This window comes from Prionailurus viverrinus, chromosome B1, assembly GCF_022837055.1.
Source record: "Prionailurus viverrinus isolate Anna chromosome B1, UM_Priviv_1.0, whole genome shotgun sequence".
Classification (NCBI taxonomy): domain Eukaryota; kingdom Metazoa; phylum Chordata; class Mammalia; order Carnivora; family Felidae; genus Prionailurus; species Prionailurus viverrinus.
Window position 1 is genome coordinate 6,776,651 of NC_062564.1, and position 27,869 is coordinate 6,804,519.

A 27,869-nucleotide genomic window follows, 5' to 3' on the forward strand; every position below is an offset into this window, starting at 1 on the left:
TCTGCTACGTCCCGCTGGAATACGCAGCCAGCAACAGGGTCACTGACGGCCCTACAGCTCACCACACTTCCTCTTTGGGGCTTGAATACTGTCCCTGAACCCAGAGGTGTTTGTGAAGGTAGAAAAGACCACATGCAAACATGTGGGGACTGCCTTCTGCTTCGGTGGCTTATGAATGCACTTAAAAATTTATTTTTAATTTTTAAACTTGTTTTTTTAATGTTTATTTTATTTTGAGAGAGAGAGAGAGAGAGAGAGAGAGAAAGCGGGGGAGGGGCAGAGAGAGAGAGGGAGAGAGAGAATCCCAAGCAGGCTCTGTGCTGTCAGTGCAGAGCCCGACTCGGGGCTCTGTCCCACAGACCGTGAGATCACGACCTGAGCTGAAAGCAAGAGTCAGACGCTTAACCGACTGAGTCCCCCAGGAGCCCCTATGCCTGCACTTTTTACACCAGCTCTGAAGGAAGGTTTGCAGAAATGATGTGAATGCCTGCCTACAAAGAGCCCAGTTTAGGGGAAGAAGAGAAAGAAATAGAGAAGGAAATGGACAGCGGCTGCACTTCTCGCCCGGCGAGTCCAGACCACAGGTAGTGTCCCCCGTGGAACGGAGGAGGGAGCAAAGTGTGGGGGTAGAGGAAATGGAGTGTGAGGTCCGGGCTGCCGGCTGGCCGGCCTGCGGCGCGGGGGTCTGCAGGGTCAGCAACAAATGTAGCATTTTTTTTTTTTCTGCCAAAGGAATCTCAGGATGACATTTGCATTCTTCCGCTATGTTGATGATGAGAAGCACAGCTTTCTCATCTGCTTCCAGAAAGGGCTTGCATTATCTAATCATGGAGGTCCGTGAAGTGATACAGGGAGAATACATTTTTAAGGGACTGATCATCCCCTTGTGTCAGCAGAGGCAAACTGTAACGAGAACTCGCAATGAAACAGAACCCTGGGCTTTCTTTACCTTTGACTTTCGTGGAAGCCACAGCAACAAAACTAAGGTTAAATTAAATTTAAAAATCAGGATCATATCGTTGGTAAAAGGAAGCGGGCAATTTTGACGGGAAGCCCCTTGCCCCGCTCCCACAGCGTGACAGGAAAGTGTGTTCTGTGCACACGTGTGTACAGGGAGCTCGCCAATAATCTGGTCCAGCTTGTTCATGCTTCAGTTGTGCAAACAGGTCCTGGGGATACACGGAGGGCAGAGGTAGAACTGGGATTCTCCGGTCTCAAATCTCAAAGCCCAGGGACCAGCGTGACTTGGCCACCTGTTGCCCTGCCCGCCGGGACTGCGGTCACATGGAGAAACTTGGCATGGTCCTCGGCCGGGCCCTCCCGCCGCAGTCCCCGTGGGCAGGCTCACACTTGGGGGTGGATGTGAGGCAAGGCTCGTCTGCGGGCCTCAGACTCACCTCTGGTAATGCCATCCATGTCCCCGCAATGGTGGGAAGATTCGGGTCCCCCATGGGCTCCTGCTGTCCCCCACGCTCTGAGCCGCCCAGGGCTCTGCCGGGCAAGCCTGTGCTGGGCCGGAAGCTGCCGGTGCGGCCCAGGCCCAGGATCGGGCTAATGCTGGCCATGGTGGCAGGGAAGGGCCGAGTGGCCGGCCGAGGGGAGGGCTCCGAACTCCTCCCAGACAGGGGTGTCTGCGAAGTCGCCTTCCCGGCTTCCCGCTGTGGGGACGTGGCCCCCTCGGCCGTGGCACTAAAGTACAGGGTGGCGCTCTCCTGTCCTGCCCCTCCTCTCCGGTCACCTGCACCCCTGCCCTGCAGCGGAGAAACCGCCTCGGCTCCTTCCCTGGGGCTGCCCTCCCTAGGTGCAGCTGACCACCGCCAGCCAGGAGCTTCGTCTGGATTGTCGCCGGCCAAAGAGACGTAGCTTGAGGTGTCCAGCAGGTCGGCCTCTGCTTTCCGGACAACTTGAGACTCACAGCCCTTGTCTGAGGAGTGGGGGTCGTGGGGTGACGATGCGAGCTCCTTCTGGGAAAACCTGGGCGTCATCTGATGGTTGCGGTGTTGGCTCAGTCCCCACTCAGGGGGACCGAAGAAGCCAGGACCGTCTTTTCTGAAGGCTGCGTTGATCTTAGACACATCTCCTGTTTTGAGGGCAAGTTTCACCAACAGCCAGTGATGGTGACCGAGGAAGGAATCTTCCTGAACGATCTGGCTTTCCAGCCCAGCCTCTGGGGGTCCCCACTGTGGGCTAGGGGCCCTGCCCAGATGTGTTAACTCACAACTGTCCCCCGGGCTCCCTGGCCTCTCTCCAGCTGCGGCTGAGGCCCAGGGAGAAGATTCTCTCTCCGCTCTATCACCCACTGCAGTGCCACGGACCTCTGTCACAAAGCCCTGCCAGATGTCTGTGGACTTAGGGTGTAGCAGGCTGTAATAAACTACCAGCGAGATACTGCCTAGAAAAGAAGAAAAAGAGGAACGTAAGGTCGTGTTCTTTGAAGTCCTGTATCCTCCCCACGGCTTGAGAATTCCAGAGTCTGGAATTCTGAACAGAGGAATATAATTGGGATCTCAAACGTGATCTCTTGCTGGAGAATCAGATCTGGATATTTTGGGGGCATTTAAGTAGGCTCTGGCTTCCGCAAGCTGCAAATATTCCTAAACTGAAAATCCTAATAGCCAGGTCAATAACCTGTTGATTCTATGACTTCTTTCTGGAGGCACCCTAGATGGGGGGGGGGACACGCGAGTGTGTTATGTGTGTTTGTGCTGCGTGTGAGGTGTCTCGTAGAAATGCTTATTTCACTTTCAAGTGACTGGAACAAATACTCAGAAGGCAAAACCATCCACACGCCGGCTGACAGGACTCCAACGCTCGAGGAGGGGGTGGTCAGGATAACCTCAAAAACAAGCCCCAAGGAAAGGCTGACCACAGCCATCAAGGAGCCCGTATCAAGGAATTTCCATGAGCAGCAGCAACACTTCCTCTGTGCATAAACATCTTAATCACACTGTTGTCAGTGCGATTTATTTTGATCAGAAGTGTTGACGACGGCAATAATTTCTTTAGCAGAGCATTCCAGTAGCCTCCCACGTTATTTCCAGTTTCCTGTTGTACTAGATCAAGCGCCCGGTTTCAGGGCACTCATTATAAACAGCAAAAAGTCTGAAGCCGGAGCGGGGGGTCAAAGCCCCGGAGGGGCTGGCAGACGGCAGGGTGATGGAGCTGGGGCTGACACGTGGTCCTGTGGATTCTCCCCGAGGACTTCTGGGGGATGAGGCGTGGGGGGGGTAACAAAGCGGGCCTCCTGCGGGGGAACGGAGACAGCATTCCCGTGGGGTGAGTGTTGGCTCTGCCGTGGGCACCCCTCAACCCATTTCTACCCGCTATTCTGAGTTCTCACGATGCTGGTGAGGGAGAGGCCACCCTTCTTTTATGATGAGCCACCCAAGGTCAGAAAGGGGAAGTAACTCCCCTCATCGGCCAAGTCCAAAGTACACGTTTCATGGGTAGCCTTTCGGCCAGGCCACGTCATGCACAGGGTTCTGGGTTGCGGCCCCAGGCTGGCATACAGTAGGAGCTCAATAAATGTTGGTCAAGGGCGCTCAAGATGTGACCCAGCGCTGCCAGCTTCAAAGCCTGTGTGCCTTTGGCTGGCTCAGTCGGTTGAGCGTCTGACTTCGCCTCAGGTCATGATCTCACAGTTCGTGAGTTCGAGCCCCACGTCGGGCTCTGTGCTGAGAGCTCAGAGCCTGGACCCTGCTTGATCTGTGTCTCCCTTGCTTTCTGTCCCTCCCCTGCTCACACTCTCTCTCTCAAAAATAAATAAATAAATAAATAAATAAACAAACATTTAAAAAAAAAAACGGTTTATAAAGCCTGTGTGCCTTTGACTAGAGCTCACTCACCATCTTCCCACTGAGGATGCCCTCCGGGGCCACTTGGGAGTCAGGGGTTCGGGCAGCTCCGGAAAGAGGGGGAGAAGGATCGGCAGGTGTCTCTGTCTGAGCCCCGGGGCTGACCCTTGTCCCCAGCTCCCCAGTCACTGTGCCCTGGGTCACCACGCTGAGAATGAAAACACCTTTCCTCCCTCCCTCCTTTATTTTCACTTCCCAAGAGCAGACAGGAACTCCCTTTCCAGCTCACGGCCATCTGTGAAGCCAGGTTAACGCGGCAGGCACGGCGTGCTCTGAGTCATACACTCATTCACAAAACCAAGCTGATGATCTGAAACTGCCAGGCACCGTGTAGACGCCAGATGGGAGTAGGGTGTGAGTCCCAGCTCCACCACCTACACCGTGTCTGATCTTACGGCACATTATTTAACTTCCTCTGTGCCACGCTGCTCAGCTCTGAATTGGGGGTAACTCTGCACCCACGTCCTAGGGTTCCTGTTGGCATACAGCACGGGGCGTCATGTTGGGGATCCCTGCTCTGCTCCCCGATGCTGGGATGCTGAGGTGGAAAGGAGAGGGAAGTCACGTGCTGGACCCCAGCCAGAAGCCCGGGGAGGAGGCCCCGCCCACGAGTCATTTTTGATAGAAGTCTACAGTGTGGGTCCGGATTTCTCGGGTTCCGGATGAAGGCCGCGTTCAGTGTCTGGGGCCCTGGTGGGGGCACAACCGGAGGCACAGTGAGCTCCACTCCTTGGTCTCCACCTCACGCTCCTGAGCATCACTTCCTGCCCTTGGAGTCAGTTTATGGTAAAGAAAAAAGTTGGGGGCGGGGAGGGAGGGAACGAGAGGGCAACGTGGGGCCTTACCAATCAGAAATCCAGACAAGACTCCAGCTATGGTCCACAGGCTGGTCCGGGAGGCCCCCTGGAGAAAGTCAGTGGCCAACAGCAAAAGGACGATGTTCTCCAGCAGCATAATCTGTGGGACCGAAAGTTAGAGTCAGCACCGAAAGTCAGGTGCACGTGGCCTCGGGGACGCTCACCCTAAACTCTGCAGCAGTGTCCTTCAGTGTTGGAGCCTCTGTCCTCAATGTCCACTGGGGTCCCCACGGCTGACCGGGCCACCCCCTCCCAACAGAAGCAGGGTCAAGGTCTGAGAGAGCTTCTCTGGCAAAGGGGGAATTCTCCCTGTTTTCAATGCAGCTCATTAAAATGTCTGCAGAATCATAAGTGCACGTGCAAGGTAAGGGCATAGCCCACGTGGCCCGGTGGCTCCCTCCACTGAGTCAGGTGGGCTGAGGGAGGAGACTTTTATTTCCGGTTTTATACATTTCATGTTCTCACGCTGAGCGCATGTGTGTCTGAGTTTTATCGCGCAATAAATAAAAGTATGCGCAGAGCTCATAGTGCCATCGAATTCCAGTACGCTAGGTCACAGACTTTGATAAGAGTGTTAGTATTGTTTGTTCAATTATTTGCCTCTTTAGAGGTAAATTTGGCCTGTGGCCCAAGGGAACAGCAAGGAAAGCCTTCCTCCACGGTCCAAAATGGCGGCCGTTCTTGCAGAAGGCTCTTTGTACCCCCCCATCCAGGCTGGCTTCTTAACTTTGGTTGCCGGTTTTTATATATTAAAATACATTTCTTAAAATAAGTAAACAAACTGGACATAATTAGAAGATGATACATTCCCATACTATACAGGAGGCATTAAGAAATTAAGAAATTCTAATACTGGTAGGCCAAAAGTCTTAGGAATCTTTGCCATGCTCATTCATGGGCCCCATTTTAACTCCAGGAAAGTCAACTATGGAAAGAACTAAAAATGTTATTAAGAGCTACTTAACAATCCTAAGAATGCCCACTCTCCCCAGGCCTTTAGGCTCTGGGCAGCAGTGTTTCAAAGGTCCAGCAGGCATATGGCAGCATTGAATGACATTACCCACCAGCCCAGTCCACAGACCGTGGGGTCTGTCTCTCTCTGCTCCTTACATTAACCACGTCTCATCAGCTATCTGGTCTGTGGAGCCAAATTCTTATGTCTGTCTCAAATTCATTGCCGTTTTGCCTATCCTCACTGCCACCTTCATAGTTGTGATCCTGTCACTACCTATCCGGGTCCTATGGTTTCCTGTCCGGGTCCTTTGTTCCCTGTCCACAATCACTCCTCCACACCGCTGCCGGGCGATCTGTTTCACCTACAGAGCAGACCTTGTCATCTCCCCCAACACACCTCGAGACAGCCCCATCTCAACCCAGGGCCATCGAGACCCCATCCCCTGACAGTGTGGGCGATTCTGTTTATAGCGCATCCCGAAGTTTCCTTTCCAGAGTAACCCTCCAACATGCGGTTCCCACCGCATGGTGGGAGATGTGATGGTCATTACGGGAGACCGTAATGGCAGATGTGATGGGCCAGCCTGCCTGGATGCTGTCTGGATGCCCGGACGGTAAAACAGTATTCTGGAGTGTGTCCGTGAGGGCGTTTCCAGAAGAGGTTAGCGTTTGAATCAGTACACTGAGTAAAGACCAGGACCCTCAGCAGTGCAGGTGGGCCCTATGCAATCTGTGTGTGTGTGGGGGGGTGGGGTCCCAATAGAAGACAAAGTGGAGGAAGAGTAAATCCTCCATCTTCTTGAGCTGACCTCCTGTCCTGGGACGTGGGAGCTCCCAGTGCTCGGTCCTCTGGACTCAGACTGAATTACACAACATTTTCCTGGTTCTCCGGCTTCTAGAAAGCATACCGTGTCCTATCTCAGCCTCCAAAATTGCGTACGCCAATCCCCATAATAAATCTCCTCTTATGTGTCTCTGCATGTCCTCCGGGTTCTGTTTCTCTGGAGAATCCTCACTGATACGATGCCATTCCGCTGACATAGACTCTCTCCTTGACCAAACCTGACACAGATCTGCATCTCTAAGCCCTCTCCTTGACCAGGCCTCAAGCTGGGCCGATGAAAGTTGCAGACACGTAGAACAAAGGCTTCTGTCCATCACTGCTCCCCTCCCCCCGCCCCCCCCCCCAACACACACGTTGAGAGACCTGAACGAACACGAACACAGTTCCTAGCCCCTCAAGGCTGTGTCCCAAGGGTAAGGACCTTGGCCCTAGTCCCGTTTCTGCCTAAGGAAGCAATGGTGCTAAGACTTCCTCTTTGTTCCAGCTGAAATCTGGTGAAAGGCCAGTAGCCCCTGAACCCCCTCTTGGACCTGTTGCTTTATAAAGCTTGTAAGTGCAGGGGCGCCTGGGTGGCTCAGTCGGTTGAGCATCTGGCTCTTGTTTTCGGCTCCGGTCGTGATCCCACTGTTTTGTGAGTTCAAGCCCCGCCTCAGGCTCTGAGCTGACAGTGTGGAGCCTGCTTGGGATTCTCTCTCTCTCTCTCTCTCTCTCTCTCTCTTTCTCTGCCCCTCCCCTGCTCAGGCTGGCTCTGTCTCTCTCAAATTAAAAAAAAAAAAGCAAGCAAACAAGCAAGCTTCAGCATACAAATCCTTTGTCTGCGTCTCTGAGGTGTAAATTGTCTGCAATCCAGAAGGACGGTTTCTTTGAACCTTGAACATTCAAGATCACCCTCCAGGCCCCCCGGGGGGCATGGGGGCGGGGCGGGGCTCGCTCTAACTTGCATGAACTACAGCTTTCTGTCATCCAGATACGAGAAGTGGGCGCCTCGCCAGATAAACGCCAACCAGAAAACCAGATGTCACAGTCCCATTAACCACCTCTCTCCCACCTTTGATAAATTTCCTTTCCCCTGACCCTGCTCAAACGGCCCCTCCGTGTCCCCATCTTCCCTTTAAAATGCGCAGTCACGTCCGCACAAACAGACTGACGTGGGTTCATGCCGGACCCTCTTCCCTGTTGCGGTGGACGTCATCAGCTCTATTTTCGTTGCCGTTATTTACTTTTTAATTTTTAAAAATATTGATTTATTTTGGAGAGAGAGAGAGAGCACGAGCAGGGGAGGGGCAGAGAGAGAGGGAGACACCGAATCCGAAGCAGGCTCCAGGCTCCGAGCTGTCCCCACAGAGCCCGACGCGGGGCTCGAACTCACAAACAGTGAGATCATGACCTGAGCCAGAGTCGGATGCTTAACCGACGGAGCCCCCCAGGCTCCCTTCGCTGCGTTAACTAGTTTCTTCCACACCACCACACGTATGTCCCTGACACTATTTTGCTTCTGTCGCATTTGCCTCAAATGCTCCTGAGCCCTCACCGCCTTTTCGTCAGGCCACGTTCATCTCCCGAGACCCGGCTCGAAGGTCACCTCTTGTACAGCCTTCTCTGGCATTCCTCTCTCAGCCTCTGTACTCCTGAGGGGGTCTGGTAACGTCATTTCTCTGGCCCCCGTGGTTGCGTTCACGGGTCTGTGTCTCTGGCCGCTGAGAGTCGACTTTTGCACACCCCGGCACCTGAGTCCATTTCTGGCGCACGGAGGAAGCCGCGTGTGCAGGCTCAGGTGAGCGAATGGATGACACGTGAACCAGGGCAAACCTGGCTTCCCCGTCACATGTCACCCAGGGGCCGGCTTCCACCTTGTGAGGGAGAAGTTAAGGTGAATGGTTCTCGATGACACCGAACATCAGCACCACGTGATGCGGCTTCTCAAACGCTGATTTCAGGGCCCCACTCACACCTGTTGGCTGTAATCGCTGACAAGGCACCTGGGAATCTACCTCGAAGAGGCTCCCTGAGCGCCTGTGACAATCGCCCAGGCTGAGAAGGGGTCGCACAGAGGCCCGAGGCCTTTCCAGCTCAAACGCTCCTGGCTGCCCTGCCCGGCCACAGCTGGCCTTGTAGCAGCAGACCAGCTGGATTTGAATCCTGCCTCTGTCTGACTAGATGCCTGGCCATTCTATGCCTCAGTTTCTGCATCTGTAAAATGGGTTTCGGTTCATCCGGCGTTGTGAGAAATAAAGACAGTTAATGAGCTTAGAACAGCGGCTGGTGCAGGATGATCGTGCCCGAACCGTTAGCTATTCCTAAGGATTCCGTTACGATTCCCAGGTTGGAAGATGAGAACAGGAGGTCACAGGGGGATAGGAACACATCATGGCACAGAACCTACAAGATTACAAATGCTTCGTACTCTTGTTGAGCGAATCAATGAGAGAAGAATTGTAGAAGTTCCTGCTTTGACCTTGGAGACAGCTTTCCATGATTTAAGCAAAGCCATTAGCCATTGAAAACCAGAGCTACCCCAAGCCCCTAGGCCCACCCCCCCTTAGCAAGTGGACTTCCAAGTACTCTGTACTCTTTTGGCTTTTGGAATAACAACAGACGAGGAGGTAGCATTAACATTCTCTTTGCCGACACTGCACTTTACCCCAAAGGAGTGACATTCTGTGGGGGCCAGGACCCGTGTCTCTTTCCCAGGAAGGCGCCTGTTGGGGAAGGCGGTCCAAGAAAGGACAGATGGCAGGCCTGACATTTGAGGGGTGTTGGCAGGAGGCTGGGACCAGACGCCCAGGGATCAGGGCGCGGCCTGGGCAACCTCGCTGGCCAGCCTGTGGCCCTGGACGTGCCTGGTCACCTCCGTGGGTGGAGTCCCTAGCTGTGATAAGCCTGCAGAGGTCTGTGAGGCAGAGCAAGAGGGCTGGACGATAAATACATGTGCACCTCAGGACTGTCCACCTTCTGTCTTTCCCGCTTAATTGCCCTTGTCCGCGAGCCCAGTGACAGAGTAAGTAAGTGGGCTGGGAAGGACCGAGTTTTCCTTTCCCTTCCTTACGTAGCAGTCTCTCAGACTCTAGGGGCTAGGCTGGCGAAGGTGTGACTGTGACACAGCCACGAAAGTGACCTCTCTCTGGATACTTCCTGCTTATCGGCCACACCCGCAGGGGCATGGACTGCTCTGCACACCGGCCCTCTTCCCGCACAGCGACATGGGTACCGTTATTCCTGGTTCTCAGACGGGAAGGTCGAGGCCTGGAGCGGCTCTATAACTTGTCCAGCACCACGCATCCTCACCGTCTGTGGACCCCGTAGCCTGCAGGGCTGATAAGCCGTTCGGGGCTCCCGTAATAGCAGGAGGTGACCACACCACCGCTGTCTCCTGGACACCTTCCGTCTGCTCACAGTTCCGTTCCTAGAGGGTCTGCTCCCCTGAAAGTCTCTTTCCCTTTCTATCATCAATAATGGCCACGACGTGTTGGTTATTCGGTGCCAGGTTATGTATTTAATCTTCACTGGGGGCCCTGAGAAGTGGGTGGATCTTATAAAATTATCACAGCCACGCTGAGAGACCTTGCTCCTAATGTGCGATGGAAAAACAGACTCAGGGTGTTTCAATCCTTGGCCAAGTGGGTTGGTGACAGTAAATGGTGAACCACTGTCCCACAGAAAGTGCCTGATTCCCAAACCGGTGCTCTGAGGCGCTGGCCGCATTTGTTCTCCGTTGCTCTTTGCAATGCAGCTAAACTTCCACCTTCTAGAAAGGGCGCCTCTGCTCATCCGACAGGAAGTGATCCCCACCATACTCGTGAGTTCAGACCGCTGGTCTTCCGGGATTTACCCACATTCTGCCTCGTCGTTCAGTTATTTGGGAATGGAGCCCATCCCCCCTACTGGGCCAGAAGCAGCCCAATGACACGCATTCTGTCACCGTCGTGGTTTTCCCACCGTCCTAGGAACACGCCTGGAACTCAGTAATGACAGAGCTACTAGGACGCTGTGTATATGACATTGACATAGGTGAGCTGTGATTATAGTTATCAGATGTAGACAGTGTCCAAAAAACACAGTTCTTACTACATTAACCACGTAGGAAAAACCGGAGGTCAGATTGCGATTTATAGAGCCTGTCACTGTCACGACAGTGATTCCTTTTAGAATTTTTCCTAAGACCAAGCTATTCCTCCTTCAATAGATGTGCGTGCACAAGTACACACACGCCTGCATGCACACACTTACACCCGCGTGCACTCTATACATATGAAATTTGTAACATTAGCGGTAAAGAAAGCCATCATTGCCCCACTTGCCGTATAGAACACGGCCATCCGGTTTCTGGAAGGGCTGTCCCAGAAGTTGAGGTAGCAGAGGATGTACGCGGCCCCCACGAGCAGGTTGAACAGTCTCCAATGGCAGGTGCTGTCGATGATGTCACTCTGCTGTGCCACAAGCCAGAAGGTCATCACCAGCCAGTGGGCACCTGGAGGGAGGCAGGCCGTGGAAGTCAGGGTCCCGGAGGGGACCCGGGGAGGGGGAGGGGCACGGACACGGAGACCCGGGGCTCGGAGCCGTCCTCTCTGTCCTGACCACACCTGACTCAGCATCCCAGGGGAGAGATCAAAACCCAGGAGAGATTCACAGGGCACAGAAAACCAGCAGCTTTTCTCTTTGCCCGTAGTATCTCATCTGATTCTCATAAAAGGTAGTTGAACTAATTTGGGGACAAGCACACAAAGGCTAGCTTCAAGGACACTTCCCAAACACTATGTACTGACTCTCTTCCAGTTCCAGGAGGTGCCTAAGGAGGCTGTTATGAACCTCATGGCTCACTATTTTTTTTTTTTTTGAGAGAGGGTGCAAGTAAGCGAGAGGCAGAGAGAGAGAGGGAGAGAGAGACAGAAGTGGGTCTCGTGCTCACCTGATGGGGGCTTGAACTCAGGAACTGTGAGATCAGGGCCTGAGCCATAGTTGGCTGCTTAACCAACTGATGAACCACCCAGGCACCCTGGCTCACTATTGTTTACTAGTTCAAGAGCTGAAAACATCTGCATCCAAAGGAAAGATCTGTATGTGGTCCAGCTATAATTTTTATTCCCCTATTTTAAGATGAATAATATCTTACTGAAGTTTGAGTTGAATTTGTTTAAAAAAAAATGAATAAAAAAGCTCATCTCTCTTTAGGAGCACAATTTCTTTCAAAAATTTCTCCTTCCTGCCAACAGGTGTATTAATGTTTGTTCCAGGCTTCAGTGTAAATATCTGTCAGTGTCTCCTGTTCTCTTAAAACATGAGTACACTGTTCCTTCTTACAGAGTGCATTGCCTGATGGCCAGAATAGATACCTCTGCTTGGTGGGGACACCGAGACCCCCGCAGGGCTCCCGCAGGGTCAGGCAGACCCCATTGTCACTCTCACATCCACGTACCTAGACTGAGGGCAGGGGGTGACAGGTGGGCTCAGTGGAGATGCCCTATTTGAAACAGAGAAGATGTCCAAAATCAGCATTCAGAAGAAACGGAGGGCTGTCAGAAGCTGGGCACTGTACATTTTTGTGTTAGGTCAGGACAAGCGGGACCCTACGCCTCCCTCCGGTTTTTCTACAGAAAAGATCTCAGGCGTGATACAGGACATGGTCTTTCGAGGAGCTCTCACAGCGGCTGCAGCTGTGGTCTGGAGCTGGCCGGGCTGAAGACTGGGCTATCTAAGCTATGGGAGTGTGTCTCCAGAGAGAAGCGCCATATGCGGCCCCCTCCCTGTACCCTCATGGGGGGTGGAGTCTACTCCTCCGTGCTCTTGACTCTAGGCTGGCCATGACTACTTTGACGGGCAGAATACAGCAGAAGCCGTGCTGATCCAGCGCTCGGCCGGTCTTAAGGGGACTGGCAGCTTCCCTCTGCTTTCTCTTGGAACCGCCACCCTGTCCACAGCCCAGGCCGCTCTGCTGGAGAGAAAGGGCACGCGGGCACCCACTGTGAGAGCGACACCACCGTCTGTGCGGCCAGCCCAGTGGAGCCTCCTTATGAATCCTACAGCACCCACCTGAGGCCCCCCCCCTGAGCAAGAACCCCCCAGGTGCCCAGCGGGGCCCCCCAGAACCGGGGATGATGGTCGTGAATGGTTACTTTAAGGCATTAAGTTCTTTATATGTAAGTGATGAATCACGAAATTCTATTCCTGAAATCATTATTACACTACATGTTAACTTGGATTTAAATTAAAGAAAAAAAAAAATAAATAAATAAAAATAAATGGTGGGGGAATAAAATAAAATGCATCCAAAAAAAATTTAAAAAACCAAAAGGCATTATGTTCCGGGGTGGTGTGTTACACACAGCAACAGCCAGCCACAGCATTCGCCCTGCTTACCTCCAAACACTAAAACCCAGACGCGGTGAGCTCCGAAGAAGAGAACCAGACTCAGGACGCGGGCTCCCACCATGCCCATCCTCCAGAGCTGCTGGCAGAGCAGGGCGGCCCACGGTGTGAAGACGTGGCCCGGCTTCACGAAGCCCATGAAGCAGGCATAGCACACCAGGGCCCAGGACAGAGCGGACCAGGAGCACAGGGCGCTCACGCCTGGAAGGCAAGCGGACAACAACAGTATTTGTGGGCTGTCTCACATCCCCATACAGCCCAGCTGCTCATGGGGCATCCCGAACCCAGCACCCGGATGGGCGGGGAGCGCGGCAACTCTGTGCACAGACACGAGCACACACGTCCAGGAAGAAATGAGGACGCACGGGAGGCGGTTCCTCTGGTTCCTCTGCACAGCCCAGTGCGTGCTCTTTCCTGGCAGGCGAGTGGGGCCCTTCCTTTCTGAGCCCTTTAAGAAAAGAGCCCGGGCCACTGACCCTTGCAGCGCTCCGTCCGAGCTCTGTTGGTAACGAAGCAGCTGTAGGAGAATTCCTGAGCAGGGAGCTCCATCCCAAACGTACTTTGCTGGGCAAACTCTCTCTGGTCCCAGCTTTTGGCAGCGTGACAGGCATGCGCGACACGTGTGGGGAGTGTTTTCTTGTAGCCAGTGTTCCTTCATGTGGGGGGTTAGTCAGAGAAATAAAGCCAGAACACAAATCGTGCCGGGCCCCACGATAAAGATGGACGGAAGGACGGCACAGTCTTTGAGTTTTAGGCACTTCGTGTAAGCACATACAAATGTGGGCGCTCGGCAAAGAGGGAGGAGGAGGAGGAGGCTGGCAGAGAATCAAGAAGTGACCAGGAGAAAAAGCGAGAGAGAGAGAGAGAGAGAGCTGACGCCACAGAAAACGTTGACTGGTGACACTGGTGACGTTTCGTGGGCCAGACTTGTTCTTGGACGGTTAGGCCTCTGGCTGTGTCAAGTTAGGCCAGGGCCTGAGGACACGGGAGACGCTGAGGCACTGATGCCCCTGAGGAGCAGCGTGTGGTTCCTTCCCAAGGCACGTCTGGGTCATGTGACTTCACGCAATTTCTGCCTTGTGGGCTGACCCCACGAAGGAAGCGAACCTCAAACAGACACCTGTTTTAGCTGCCATCTCATGCCAGGGAGCATGGGCGGCCCTAATCCTCCCAAGCAGGGGCCGATCTTGGGTTGCAAGTTTTTTCTAAGTAAGGCATCCGTTGTAACTCCCCTGGGGAAGTCTCGGGGGGTCTGCGCTCGGGGTTGGACGTGTCTCACCTGGCACAACATCGGTGAAGTCCGAGGCGAGGAAAACATGCGTCTGGAGGAGCAGGTGGGGCCCGGTCTGCAGGAGGGCTTCCAGGAGGCGGAGGGCGGACAGGTCGGCCTCCTGCAGCAGCAGCTGGCCTCGGCTGGAGGCTTCCCGCTCCTTCTGTAGAGCAGTGGACGCAGCGTCCCAGTGCCTAAGGATGAGCGAGGGCTCGGGGTGCAGAGTCAGACTGTGACAGCTTTAACAGGATGCCTCACCCCCTTTTCTGGCCTATCATGTACAGCATCCTAAATTTTGTTTTAATACATGTGTATATTTTTTTTGAGAGACAGCGAGTGAGCATGAGCAGGGAAGGGGCAGGGAGAGAGGGAGACAGAATCCAAGCAGGTTCCGCACCATCAGAACAGAGCCCGACTCGGGGCTTGAACTCACAAACCATGACATGATGACCTCAGCCAAAATCCTGAGTCGGACGCTTGACCGACTGAGCCACGGAGGCGCCCCTCCCATGCGGCATTCTAGAGAACACCACGCTGAAGCGGGCAGGTCTCACTCAGGTGCCACAGTGGGTGATTGCTCTTCACGGGTGGCCGGGAGGGCGGGGGTGACATGACGGGAGCCTGGACCCGACAGGCTGGCTGGGGACTGCTCAGAGCCCTGCGAGGCGTGGAGCTAACCCCGGCCTGCGTCTTCCACCCCAGGACCTGCTGGGATGGGAATTAATTCACCCAACAAATGCATATTGCAAGACACCATGCTGTCCTTGCTTTAGAGCGTAAAGAAATAAGAGAACTCTCGTCCTCGTCCTCACAGAACGTGGAACTTTGTGCGCCTCTGAAACTGAGACAGGCACAGAGCTGAATAAGGAAGGACGGTGTGTGTGTGGGGGGGGTGCTTCGCTGGGGACCGGGCAAGAGAGATGCCTGGAAGGTGACGGGAAGGTGGGGCTCTGGTGGCCCTGCGAGGTAACTCAGGCCCTGAATTTCTGGTCATGGGGTTTGGATTTTGCCCTGGAAAAAGGACTTGGCAGACCTGTGTGTGTGGTGTTTGGGGTATGGCTGACCGTGTTTCTGTGTGTATGTGATGGACTGAATGTCTGTGTCCTTCCAGAATCCCTAGGCTGAAGTTCTAGCCCCCAGTGTGATGGTTTTAGGAGGCGGGGCCTCCGGGAGGTAATTAGTTTTCAGTGAGGTGCTGAGGTGGCCTCCATGATGGGAGGAGTGCCCTCACGAAACGAGGAACAGCGACCACTCTCTGAGCCTCTGCTCACGTGCACCGGGGCCAGCCACGTGAGCACACACAGCAAGACGACCGCGAGCCAGGAAGCCGGCCCTCACCACGAGCCGAATGTGCAGACAACTTGATCTTGGATTTGCAGCCTCCGGGACTGAGGAAACAGGTGTCTGTTGTAAGCCACCCTCCCAGGCCCTTACACGTACGTGTGTAGGTGTCATGTGAGCTGCAGAAAGAAAGATCAGGAAGACCACTCGTCTACTAGTCCCAGCAATAACAGCTGCAGGCTTGAGTGAGAACAGAGAACGGGGGTGGGAAGCAGGGAGCAGATGGAGGAGATCTGGGGGGTGGCCGGGGACCTGGTGATGGACAAGGGAGCTGCCGCACGGCGTGCTCCGGACAGAAACAAGCCAGAGTTTCCGGGGGGACGCCTGACAGGCCGGGAGGATATGCCGTCCTCAGACGGGAGGCATCTGAGGACGGGGACACGGCACACAGAGGCACACAGACAGCAGTGGCCCAAGGACAGAACCCTGGGGACCGTTCCCACTGAGAGGCCTGCACGAGAAGAAGAAGGCAGGCCAGGCTGGGAGGATAGAAGCAGGAAGCGAGGAGGGCAAGCTTTCGAAAGGACCGCACAGCGGCCAACATCAAGTGCACAAAGCTAACAGGACGCTGCGGGTCTGGAGACCTCCGACTGCCAACTGCCTGGTCCCAGGAGTCAGGCCTGGCCCAGAGGACAGCAGGAAGGGGAGGCCAGTCCCCAGCGGTCCACAAGACTCCGTGGTCACAGGCCCTGGGGACACACTGGCTCCCCCAGGCTGGGCGACCTTCCTACGGTGCACGAAAAGCAACCAACACAAAAGAAAAGAAATTAGGAAACGCTCCCGTTCCTGCCTTCCATAAACCCGTCCCAGAAACCTCTGCCGATACTGCCCTGTTACGAAAGCTGTCTGCAAGCTGATATGGATCACCATCCTTTACCACCGCGCGCCGTGGACTTTGGGCTTCCACACAAGGGTCTCCCCCGTGCACGAGTGTCCCTCCCTCATGAGCAGGAACAAGGGAGATCACTACACCTGACTGTAGCAGGTGTCCACCAACTCTAGAGGGACGCGAGCCTGTCTTGTCCGAGTTAAGAAAAACCGGAAGTCATTTCAATTTACCTGCTCCTAGCTCAGAGCACGACACACCTTCACATCACCTGAAAAGCTCCTCTCCAAGGAGCTCCCTGGGGCGCTGGCCGCAGGCCACAAGCCTCCCTGTCATCTCTGGCCAACATGTCCACGGTCAGGGCCGATGGGGGTCCTCTTTGAAACAGGCTTATTCACGGTCCTGAGGGCCCAGGAGAGATGCTTAAGGAAAAGTTTTCCTTTTTCACGATTGGGAATCCTGGATCGGACTGATTTCTCACTGTGCCTTTGAAGCTGTGACCTCTGACAGGAACACAATGGTAAGAAAAACAACAACAAAGAAAGCCACAACTGTAAACATCAGGGGATTATAGCTTCCCTTTCAGTCCTGAATCATCTGTCCCCGAAGCCTTCACTAGTTCAAGGCGCATTTTCATTGGGCTTTCACCACCTGCCGGAGCTAGCAGGAGGCACAAAAGGAAAGGAAAGATCTTCTCTAGAAGCCCAAGGCTCAGCCGGGGAAAGAAACCACGTGCACCTGGAACGTTTAAGCCGGAAGAAAATCATGTGGAAATGAGCAGTGTGAATGGTGGATCGTGTTGGAACCAGTCCGGGGACCGGGGACGTGGTCAGAGAGGGCTCTCAGGAAAGGAGCGGTGCACGCACCTTGGACAAGCAGCCGGGCAGCGGGGTCTAAGAGAGCGTTTGTGGGGCTGGTGGGCCGAAGAGGGCCCCTGAAAGGGCGGCTGCATGAGGGGAGCAGTGAGGCAGGGGCCGGCCAGCAGGAGCCTCTTCGGGTCTAGCTGAGGGTTTGGGTTTCGTTTCTAAGAAATAAAGAGCAGCCAGGGGGAATGCAGTCCACCTGGTGTTCTGAACGGGGATCTGGATGCCATCACAGAGTCTGGAAGTCAGACTGAGATCACTGGAAAGCCGTCGGGGATGCCCAGGGTCAGAGCTGAGGCCAGGTGGGGGCGGCCGTGGGCAGGAAGAGGACTGGTCAGTAGCTCCCGTCACATTCCGTCCCTGGGGTTGATGCCTCCATCTGGGTCCCCCTCGCTCTTGCCCGGATTTCCCGCAGCCTGCCGGCCTTTGGTCTCTCCCCAGCATGTCCCTTTGCCATCTCCTTAAGTGCCTCATTTGACCGTGTGTGTCCTTTGCTTACACCTTTCCAATGGGTCTCAGACGCCTGGAGGGTAGAACCCAAATTCCTTCCCTAGTGACAAGTCCCCGCGGGACCCAGCGCAATCGGTCTCCCATCTAGAAAATTCTTGCCTGTGCTCACATTATGGCAAAGTGCTAGTTGACCAAGCACAGCATCTGAGCGAGCCCTTCTGCCTCTCCATGTGCCTTGGAAGCTGTCTGCTGCTGGGTGGGCCGGGCCTCCGCGTCCAGGAGGATTGGGTCGGCCACCTCCTCGGCCCTGACACTAGGGCTCCCTCACCAGCACCCAGTTCTCAAACTTGAGCTCTAGTCACCTGGAGGCCTGTTTCAGTACAGTTGCTGGGCTCCAGGCTCAGACTTTCTGGTTAAACAGGTGCGTCTGGAGAATCACAGACAGTCTGCTGTGCTGTGATGTGGGTCCGGGCACAGATGGACGACTGGGTTTTTAAGGAGTTCCCGGTGATGATCCGTGGCTGGTGCCCAACCGGCCGACAGCCACTGCTACCGCGGGAGCCTCCCCCAGGCTGTCCCCCAGGGCTGCGAACACCTTCTCTCTGTTCTTCTGAGTTCCCGGCTTTCGGTTATGTCCCCAGCCAGGCCTCAGAGACCCCATCTCAATCATGGGTATCTAGACCCTTTCGTCACACACGTCACCGAGTGTGAACAAATGCATACTGGGCGGGTCGAGCTGTGTTGGTGATGGTGTGAGATTTCTAGTTGCGTTAGGAACAAACGCTTTAAACTGACCTTTGGAAAGACAGTAGTAGTTCAGCTAACGCAGGCCTTGGGAATGAAGTTTCCCAGCAAGCTGTGCTCTGTCCTCAGTAACAGCTTAAGTAGAAAGTCATACATATCCACCTCATCCAGAATAGTCTGTCACAGGCCTACAAGCTCGAAGAGTACGCACACTTCTCTCCACTTTCACACTTTTTGGCGATGTTAAACCTGAGATAGTGAGCAGCTTGAGGTCACGGCTGTGGCTATATTTCTTTTAAATCTTTTTTTAAATTGGGGTAAAATACACATAAAACTTGCCATCTTAACCATTTTAACTGTACAGTTCAGTGGTATTAATAATTAATATATGAGGCGCCTGGTGGCTCAGTCGGTTAAGTGTCTGACTTTGGCTCGGGTCATGATCTCAGGGTTCGTGAGTTCAAGCCCCGCATCTGGCTCTCTCCTGTCAGCACAGAGACCACTTTGGATCCTCTGTCTCCCCCACTCTCTCTGCCCCTCCCCTGCTTTCATTCTCTCTCTCTCAAAAATAAAAAACATTAAAAAGGTTTTTTTTAATGATTAAAGTAATAGAATTTAACACTATAATTTGATAGATCATTAATAATTTGTAGTAATTCATAATGCTGAGCAACCATCACCACCATCCACCCCAGAACCTTTTTATCTTGTAAAACAGATACTCTGCACCCATTAAACACTAACCTCCCTATGCCCTCCTCTCCCCCGGCCCCTGGCAACATGATTTGACTTTCCGTCTCTATGAGATTGACTACTCTACATGCCTCATATAAGTAGATTACACACTATTTACCTTTTGGGGACTGCCTGATTTTACTTAGCATAAAGTCCTCAAGACCCATCCATGTTGTAGCAATGAAGAATTTCCTTCTTTTTAGGGACTAAATAATACTCCATCAGGTGTGTAAACCACATTCTGCTCAGCCATTCATCTGCTGACTTGCTTTGCTTGGTGGTCCTTCCTATTTTAGCAATTGCGAATAATGTTGCCATGAACACGGGCATGCGAATATCTTTTCCAGACCTTGCTTTCAACTCCTTGGAGTTCAATTTCCTAGGGAAATACCCAGAAGTACAATTGCTGGACCACACGGTAATCCTGTTGAACTTGTTGAGGAAAATCCATCCTGTTCTCCAGAGTGGCCGCTCTGGTCTGCGTTCCCACCAGCAGCGCAAGAGGGTTCTCCTTTCTCCACATCCTCACCGACACGTGTTGTTTCTTGTGTTAATTTTAGCCATCATGACAGGTGTGATGTGGTACCTCATGGCGGTTTTGATTCCCATTTCCCTGATGACGAGGGAGGTTGAGCATGGCTGTATTTTACATACTTTTAAATAGACGTAACCTTAAAATTCACCTCAACTTCCCTTTTAAGAACTTGTAGCTTCCGCTAAAGAAAGATTTCTAAGCCAGGACAGGTCCTAAGGTTGGGATGAGTTACACAGTCCTCCATTGTTTCATGCTGAGGTTCCAAATGGATTCACAGGCTTAAACATTTTTTAAAAAAGATGCCCGCAACATGTATCATTATAGTGGAAATGTAAAAGCTAAATGGAGAAAAGTGGCTGATTTTGTTTAAACAAAGGGTCACAAATGTCAGGTCACTTGAATAGAATCAGACTTCCCATCAATATAGTATATATCATTTGGAATAAAAAAATACATATATGTTTTAAGCTCTTGTATTTTTCATAAGCTACTTTGCTTCAAGAGGTTTGTGTTTTCTTAGTTTTCCTGTTCTTAGCGGATTCTTCTGCATTAGGTTATAAAGTCACTAAAGTGTGATCCATTCTTAAAGGCCAGTCAGGATTGTGCCAAATGCAATTGTTTTGGCTCCCCCTACAGGTGATTTGGAAAACTGCACTTTTTCTTGAAAGGCTTCTTCGCAGGCTTTAAGACAGTCTTGCAAAATTTAGGGTAGACTTAGAATAAGGACCCCACCTCACCCAGCTTTCTCTCTGGAAACCCAACTGGCCCATCCAGGCTGAGATGCAGAATGGCTGCTTTCTACTTCTACTTTCGAAGCTTTCTTCTATGGAGGTGGATTTCTGTTTGTGTTTGGATCTCGGAAACACTGCAAACCTCATAGCTTCTGCTTGCACAGGCTGTTTATAAGACAGGGAGTCAAATTTGTGGCTCACCGTGAACAACTGTCCGTTTTCACTCTGTCATGTTTTCTAGCATTATCGTTCCTCTTCCTGGCTTTTCTCATGTCTTTTTATTTTGTCCTTGTAAATTATGTGGGTTTTTAAAAATTCCCTTTAAACTTACTTTTAAAAAGAGATACAGATGACAAGTTGTCTCTCCTGAGGTCTCACTTTCATGACTCTCTTCCCTTATCCATTTTAGTGTTTAAAAACACTAGTGTGTACCAGAAACTCTTAGCACCACTTAAGAAATGTTGAGGGAGCATGGGGGAGAAAAGAATCCGGAATCGCAGGCGACTCCAGCAGAGTGTTGTGGGCCTGACCCAGCCCCATCCCTGAAGAAAGCACTGGATCGGATGGGCCCAAGGGTCCCCACACAGCCCCAGAAGGCAGATTTATCGGGCAATTATTCTGGAAGCTTCTCTCAAGTGACTGGCATTCACTGAACTCTCCTTTTGAATTATCAAATGTTCGGTTATCTAACCTCAAGGTCACATACGTGAGGACCTACAGGGCACCGCAGCCCTTAACGGGTTTCCTACCAGGCTGGGCTGAGGGAAGGCACTGAAAATACCCACTATGGTGGATGGTGCCCAGCACAAAGGCCTTGAACACAAAGGCCCAGCTTTGGGCAAAACTGCTGTGGCCGCAAATGTGCTTCTGGTGCCTTCAGAGACGGAGGGCTCCAGCTGTGAGCGGCCCAGTGAAATTTGGGGCAGTTGCTTAATGTCCTTACTAGAAGCACCCGCTACGTCCTATTCGAGATTCTGCACTGGGTGGAAAGGAGTCATTCCTTTCTGAGACTGATTTCCATCTGAGGAATCATTCCCTCTTCAGACTCAGCAGAGAAATCAGAAAACTTATTTCAGCTCCTCCAGAGAAAGCCTTGGGGGAAGGCTGAAGGCATAAACCACCCACAGCCTCCAGAAGCACAGCCCAAGATCTCAAACTCGCACTGACTTCCTGAATACCCTTCCAATCCTTGGTGTCTATAACTTAATGAACACTTGAGCTGCATGGCTTCACTGGTATGATCCCCGAACTTTTCTCTCTTTTTAAAAAAGTTTATTTATTTTGGGAGAGAGAAGGAGAGAGAGGAAGGGGCAGAGAGAGGGAAAGACAGAATCCGTGCTGTCAGCATAGAGCCCGATGCTGGGCTTGAACCCGCGAACCATGAGATCATAACCTGAGCTGAGATCAAGAGTCAGATGCTTAACCTTCTGAGCCACCCAGGAGCCCCATCTCCCGTTTTTTTTTTTTTTTAACATTTATTTTTTTGAGACAGAGAGAGACAGAGCATGAACGGGGGAGGTGCAGAGAGAGAGGGAGACACAGAATCGGAAGCAGGCTCCAGGCTCTGAGCCATCAGCCCAGAGCCCGACGCGGGGCTCGAATTCACAGACCGCGAGATCGTGACCTGAGCTGAAGTCGGATGCTTAACCGACTGAGCCACCCAGGCGCCCCCCATCTCCCGTTTTTAAAAAAATTCCTGGCAGCTATGGGATTATGAGGTGGCTAAGAGCTGAAATTTGCCATTTACCTAAACTCCCTGCCAGATCTCTCCTGACCCTCCAGGTATCGAGGTACTCCCAGGGAAAACAGTATCTTACCTGCAGAGGTGAACCACAGGTAAGGCTATTGGGCACTAACTAGGTCCATTGAGGCTGCTTTTTTGTGTGGGAAAAAACAAAAACAAAAAACTAGCTCCCAAATGGCTTCATCCTGAAATGAAGCCTTGATGCAAACGTAACGAAGCCAGTCCTACTGCCTAGTCTGTGGTTAAATCTACATCACCTTCCTCACCTAAGGTAGTAAGGGCTTAAATGCAACTTCCTGAAGCCAGTCACTTTCTACGGCTCCAAAGCCTTGACCAACAAATGGAAACAAGAGCAAGACAGAATTCAGCCAAAGCAAAGAAAAAGCTTTCAAAGAGTCACAGCTGCTTCTGGAAGGAGCCCTCTGATGATAGAGATGCTCAAGGAAGGGCCAGCTGGAAGAGGGGATGCCCGTATCAGAGCAAGGGTTCAAAGCGGTGGCCTTGAGCATTTTCCCAGCCCTGAACTTTTACGACCCTAAGGACAGAAAATGTCCGCTCCTACTGCATGTATGAAATCAGGCTCCAGAGGTGAAAGGAGGCTGCCTGTTCTTACCGCTTCCACACGCCGAGCTGAAGGAGGTGTAGCATGACCAACAAGCAATGACCTTGATGTCCATCTGCTCGGAACCACAGATAGCTCAGGCCCTGGACCAAGAAGCCAGGCAGCAGCACAGAAAGGGCCAGCCACCCCCAGAGGGGCTGTCCCGTGATGAAGTAGTAAACCACGGAGCAGAGGCCTGCAGACGAAAGAGGAAAGACGAGGGTGAATGGAAGGCTGGAGGAAGAACGAATGACCCCCAACCCTGCATCCCCAAAACTCAAAGGGCTCTCCACTCAGCCCAGCCCAGGAGCCGGCAGAGCCCGCCAGAGTTCCGGACAGGCGTGAGGTGGAGTGAGGGCACCAGGAAGTTCCAGCGGACCCAAGAGATCAGACACATGGTCATACAGAGGGGCTGTTGGGTTGCATAGGACAGAACACACCAAATACTTGGCCCCTACTATGTGCATTAAAAAGTGCTAATCCTCAGGGCACCTGGGTGGCTCAGTCGTTAAGCATCTTTGACTCAGTCATGATCTCACTGCTCATGAGTTCAAGCCACACCTGGGGCTCTTGACAGCTCAGAGCCTGGAGTCTGCTTGGGATTCTGTGTCTTCCTTGCTCTCTGCCCCTCTTCTGTTCATGCTCTCTCTTTCTCCTTCAAAAATAAATAAACATTAAAAAAAAAATTTTTTAATGCGAATCATCCTCTTTGGGGATTTATTTTTTTTAATATTTGAGGATGCTAGGGTAGAGTAACAGAGGAGAGTTAGACAAATCTAGGTTGGGATCTGCAGTCTCAGTCAATGAAGTTGGGGGGCGGTGGTGGTGCTTGAAGCTTCCAGGGCGAGTAGATGCACTAATTCACTATAATTATTTTATATGATCATTGCTTGCGTTTTCCAATATTAAAGTTTAAGATGGATTTATGGGCACATAATGCTGTGAACTGTAGTGGAATTGCCCCAGGTCCAGACAGGACCCTGCAGGTCTGGACCGAGGGGGCAGAGCGGCTATTCCCTGCCCCGCAACCCACCCCCCCCACCCCCCCCCCACCCCCCCACCCCCCGCCCCAGGCTCTGTCTGGGAGTTGCGACCACCCTGGGCTTCCTGCTCCCCACCCCCTCGTCCCACCGAGGCAAACAGGGTCTCCGGTACAAAGTCTCTGGGTCTCAGGAGGAGTCACCGCCCTGCCTAGGGCCAGCAACGCTGTGGCCCTAGTTTGTTCCTGGCTGGGCGGGAAGGAGGGACCAAGGTCTGCGGGACCACCGAGGGTGGGTACTGACATGGGGGTCCTGTGTCTGAGGCCTGCTCGTCGCGGCGCTGGACCCGGGACATTTGCAGCAGCCCTCACTCGGGCTCCTCCCGGGTGCGTGGCCAAAGCGCCTTTGAAACAGAGCAGCGGGGACGCCACAGAGGGACCCACAGGGACAGCGGTTCAAGCTGAGACCCCGCCGACCCGGAGGCAAAAACTCGCTCCCAAGGGGAAGGCCGAGAGCCGGAGCGGGCCGGGGTCACCAAACGCGTGCGTGCTGCGAAGGGCGCGGAGCTCCAGGGGTCTGGAGGCCGGGGCCCCATTAAACCCCACGCTTCCCCCGCTGAAGCCTCTGCCCGGAGCCTGGCGGAAGTGGGCGGGGCCTCCTCCGCGGCGCCGAAAGAGTTACAAGTTCAAACTGCAAAGGCGCTAAACGGTGTTGCCATCTTGCGTGGCGGGACCGTCTGCCCCCAGCAGGCCGCGTCTGGCCCGGTCCTGCACCCCGCGGCGGATCCCCTGTCCCCCGGGGCCACGCGGACGCCTCCCCCGCCGCCGAGACCCCCAGGCCGGCCCGGGCCCGGGAGAGTGGGGCGCGATCAGGCCCGCGCACGGCACAGCTCGCGCCGCAGCCCCCGCTGAGTTCAGAAGGGCTTTTGCGGAGGGAAGGGCGGAATGCACGTGCCCAGGCTCCGGGGTGGGGGGGCGTGCATACGCGGGGTCCCACCTAGGACGGTGACGGGGCGGGGGCGGGGTGCCACCTGCTCGCAGAGCTGAGCGCGGGCCCGGGGCAGGCTGCCCGCCGCGGCAGGGGTGGCGCGGGAGTCCGGAAGGGTCGGGGGGCAGGAGGGGTGCGCGGGGTGGGGCACTCACGCGCGCTCTCCTCGGCCGCCTGCAGCAGGGCCGAGAGCCCCAAGGCCCCCGCGTGCATCCTCCGTGTCGCCCGGGCCACCTCCTGGCCCCCGCCCCTTCCCCTGCCCGCCCCCCGAGCCGGGGAAGCTTCCGGCCCCAGAACCGACGGCGGGGGGCGGGAGGGGTCCGTGCCGGTTCCTCCCTGGCTGCTAGCCAGGCGCGGCGGCACTGAGTTTTCTGGTGCCTGGGTGGGCAAGCACAAATCAGATCAGGCCTCTCCATAGGGGCAGCAGCGTTTCTCTGCCGTTGTCCAGACTTGGTAAGGGGCCCTGGAGGGTACTTCGTGGTCGATGTGACTGCAGGTAGGCTGGTCACGAGACGGTTAAACTGGTCACGGCCTCCGGGGGGCCGCTGAAGGACAGCCCCGTTAACCACTAGTCAGAGTGCGTTTGTGTGGATGGCGTTGGATTGGAGGCGTTAATTGGTCTTTTTGAAATTTCACAGGGGATGTTAACTGGCATCTTCCTCTGCGTCTCGCCCTCAAATTCATCTCTGTCCTCACACTTTTTCCAGATGGGCTTGAGGTTTAACCAAGATTGCAATGCGCAGGAGGGAAAGCTGCGTATCCGAAAACCTTGTCTCCGGCTACGGCTACGTCAGTCCACCTATATCCGTGTGCTGTTTACAGTATAATTTATGGAAGAAGTGGTATTCAGGCATGCTGGTGGTGATGATGAATTTGGGGTCTTTAACGCCTAAAGCAGGCAGTTAGCCAAACCATTCCTCCTTTTTATTCTGGGGGGAGTTTTCCAGCCACCATTCTTGAGTCAAGGACACGTTTGCCACTTCCGTAGGATCTTGCTGTACTGATCACACCGGTTTAATTAGATGGACTACTGCCCCCTTCCCTACAAAAGCCCTGTAGTAGGAAAAGTCACAGTGGAAGAACTTACCATCTTGAAGGGGAAGCATGGAGTTGGACCACCCAGTGAATCTACAAAGCAAGGAGACCTACAGTGATTACCTACTGTGATACTTATTTGCCAGACTAAAGCCACTGAAGCCACAAAGACATCTTGGGTTCTTCCCTACGACTCCACTGATTGTCATGAAATGCTTTGTTTCAGTGAAGATCATGCTTGTTTGTCCTAAGAGGCTCCCGGTCCTACCTCAGCCGCTTCCATTCACTTGTCAGTGCGCGACTGGTTTTCTCATCACAACTGCAAATTCTGCCCTCTAGGTGTCTCCCCGCTTCAGAGACTCAGCTGCAGTACCGGAGATCACAACCTCCTGTAAACCTCTTGAACTGTCTTCCCTCGAAGCCGATACAAGGGGCCAATTCTAAAGCCTGGGTTTTCATTCCTTCAGCTTCATTTTCCCCAAAACTTCACTGACAAAAGTCCCTTTTGTCTACTACAGCCTCTCCTTTTATTCACCTCCAGTTCCCAGATCCTCCTTTTTCTGGTTTTCCTGAAAAGGCAGTATGTTGCTATTTGTACACGTTGGAAGCAGGACTGTCCTCTACTAGAAGAGGAATATAAAATTGAAATCAGGTATAGAAATTAGTGTTGGGAGTAGAGAGTGTTTATGGTTGGGGAGAGATCATTCTGGTATTCCATACTTTCTTCATTTCGTGTTTAGAAAAAAATTTTTTCCCTTAATTCCCAGGTATCATTGGAGGGATATACATGTATCCTATATTTTGTACGTTACAAAAAGAATTCAATGACTTAGAAGTTTGAAGGAGGGTATGTCTCCTGGGACAGCAGCAGTTTGAATAAGAGCCACAGTTAATGTGTCCTTCCTTGAAGCTTGGTTGGGGGGGGGGGGGGGTGTTGAAAGGAAAAGTGGAAAACATCGTGGAGAAAAGGTTTATTGTCCCTGGAGGCTAGCCTTCAGTCAGAAAATAGCAGTTCCCACCCCAAATGATAGCGATGGGATGACAGATGGGGAGTGGGCATGGGGTCGTGCAGAAATCTCAGAAACTGGAGGATTGTGTATTGCTAATGTGTAAATGCCCTACCCTGCATCTGACCCTTTTGTGTTAGACTGGAAAAGACAACCACAGGTTCCTTCCATGTTCAGGTGCCCACCTTTCTGCCATATGACTTTGCTACTTTCTCCATGAAGAAGTGGAAGGTGCAGCATCCCCAGCACCAGCACGTGGCACCGTACGAGGCACCAGAGTGGCAGTGTTGGCCGTGTGGGGCTCCTTATAGTTTCTGAGAGCCCCAAGCTCTCTCTCTTCTCCCAGTCCTTAGGGTGAGAGCTGCTGTGCCTTTTTGGCTTTTCCATTTCTCCCAGTTCATTTAACCAGTTCCCCACATTAAATTCTCTTTGTTAAAATACCCAGTGTGGATTCTATAGACACTGTGTTCAAACTCTACTGGCATTAAGACATCTCCTAGGTTGGTTGCTGCATTGAGCTAACTATTCATAAGAAACTAACCCCATCTGCCTTGCTCTTAAGGGATCTCTTCTAGGATCCACAGATGGGACAGTCTGGATTGCAGATTTGTAGAAAATCTGATTATATGGTCACAGCAGGAGAGGACATGAAACACCTCAAACCCAGTGGGAGAGAGGAAATGCTGAGAAATGTGCATGGTTTCCACCTTTCTCCACATCACAGAGTTGTGCTTACACACGGTCTCCCTGTAAGTAGAGGAACCCACAGCTCTTGGTAAGTGTGTGACACTTAGAACAGAGCATGAGCATGGAGAAAAGCCACCTGTGTCCTAAATGAAGGACCGAGGGGGTGGGGGTGTGCTTTCTCTTCTTTGATCCTGTCTTCTCGAATTTTAGGTCACAAATTGCCACTATGAGCAGAGAAAGGTGTGAGAGGGCACAGAGGCCGGGCCCAAGCTCGCGGGTGTGCTTTGCTGTGGGTGAATTTGGAAACACCCCCTCTGGGATCTGCAGGTCTGCAGGGCATGGCGTGTGTTGGGAGCAATGGCCGTGCCCCTCTGTTCTCACACACCAGGCCGTGTCCCCCAGGGGAAGCAGGTGCAGTCTCTTATACCGTGCAGTGAGGTTCGCGGGACCTTGGGAAAGTG

At 53.1% G+C, this 27,869-nt stretch overlaps 2 protein-coding genes across 27 annotated transcripts in view; one reads left to right on the top strand and one right to left on the bottom strand.

The window, feature by feature from the left end:
• Positions 1 to 342: 342 nt before the first annotated feature.
• Positions 343 to 24,915, bottom strand: XKR5 (XK related 5). Of its 3 annotated transcripts, none has more exons than XM_047857196.1 (7): positions 24,835 to 24,915; positions 22,725 to 22,908; positions 14,152 to 14,336; positions 12,864 to 13,073; positions 10,808 to 10,977; positions 4,700 to 4,811; positions 343 to 2,392 (listed from the first exon to the last, which is right to left on the bottom strand). In XM_047857196.1, the coding sequence occupies exons 1-7, from the start codon at positions 24,890 to 24,892 to the stop codon at positions 1,281 to 1,283; spliced, it is 2,031 nt and encodes a 676-aa protein (XP_047713152.1). In that variant the 5' UTR covers positions 24,893 to 24,915; the 3' UTR covers positions 343 to 1,280. The 3 variants fall into 3 exon arrangements, with proteins under 3 accessions (XP_047713152.1, XP_047713153.1, XP_047713154.1); XM_047857197.1 differs by lacking the exon at positions 24,835 to 24,915 and adding an exon at positions 23,996 to 24,298; XM_047857198.1 differs by lacking the exon at positions 24,835 to 24,915 and adding an exon at positions 23,274 to 23,300.
• LOC125164466 (uncharacterized) overlaps positions 23,974 to 27,869 on the top strand; it is an 87,055-nt gene continuing 83,159 nt past the window's right edge. For 13 of the 24 annotated variants that reach the window (XR_007151779.1, XR_007151780.1, XR_007151781.1 and 10 more), the window contains exon 1: positions 24,412 to 27,819. The gene's annotated coding sequence lies outside the window, so the exon portion shown is untranslated. Of the gene's footprint in view, positions 24,079 to 24,411; positions 27,820 to 27,869 lie in introns of those variants that run through there. The other 11 variants (XM_047857203.1, XM_047857205.1, XM_047857206.1 and 8 more) reach the window with 11 other exon arrangements.

Coding starts and splice junctions, on each gene's coding strand:
- XKR5 (XM_047857196.1), bottom strand. CDS start 24,892: ATGCACGCGGGGGCCTTGGGGCTCTCGGCCCTGCTGCAGGCGGCCGAG. Junction 4,812..10,807: donor GGATGGCCGTGTTCTATACG/GCAAGTGGGGCA, acceptor TCGGTCCCACAG/ATTATGCTGCTGGAGAACAT. Junction 2,393..4,699: donor CTTGTCTGGATTTCTGATTG/GTAAGGCCCCAC, acceptor CTTCTTTTCTAG/GCAGTATCTCGCTGGTAGTT.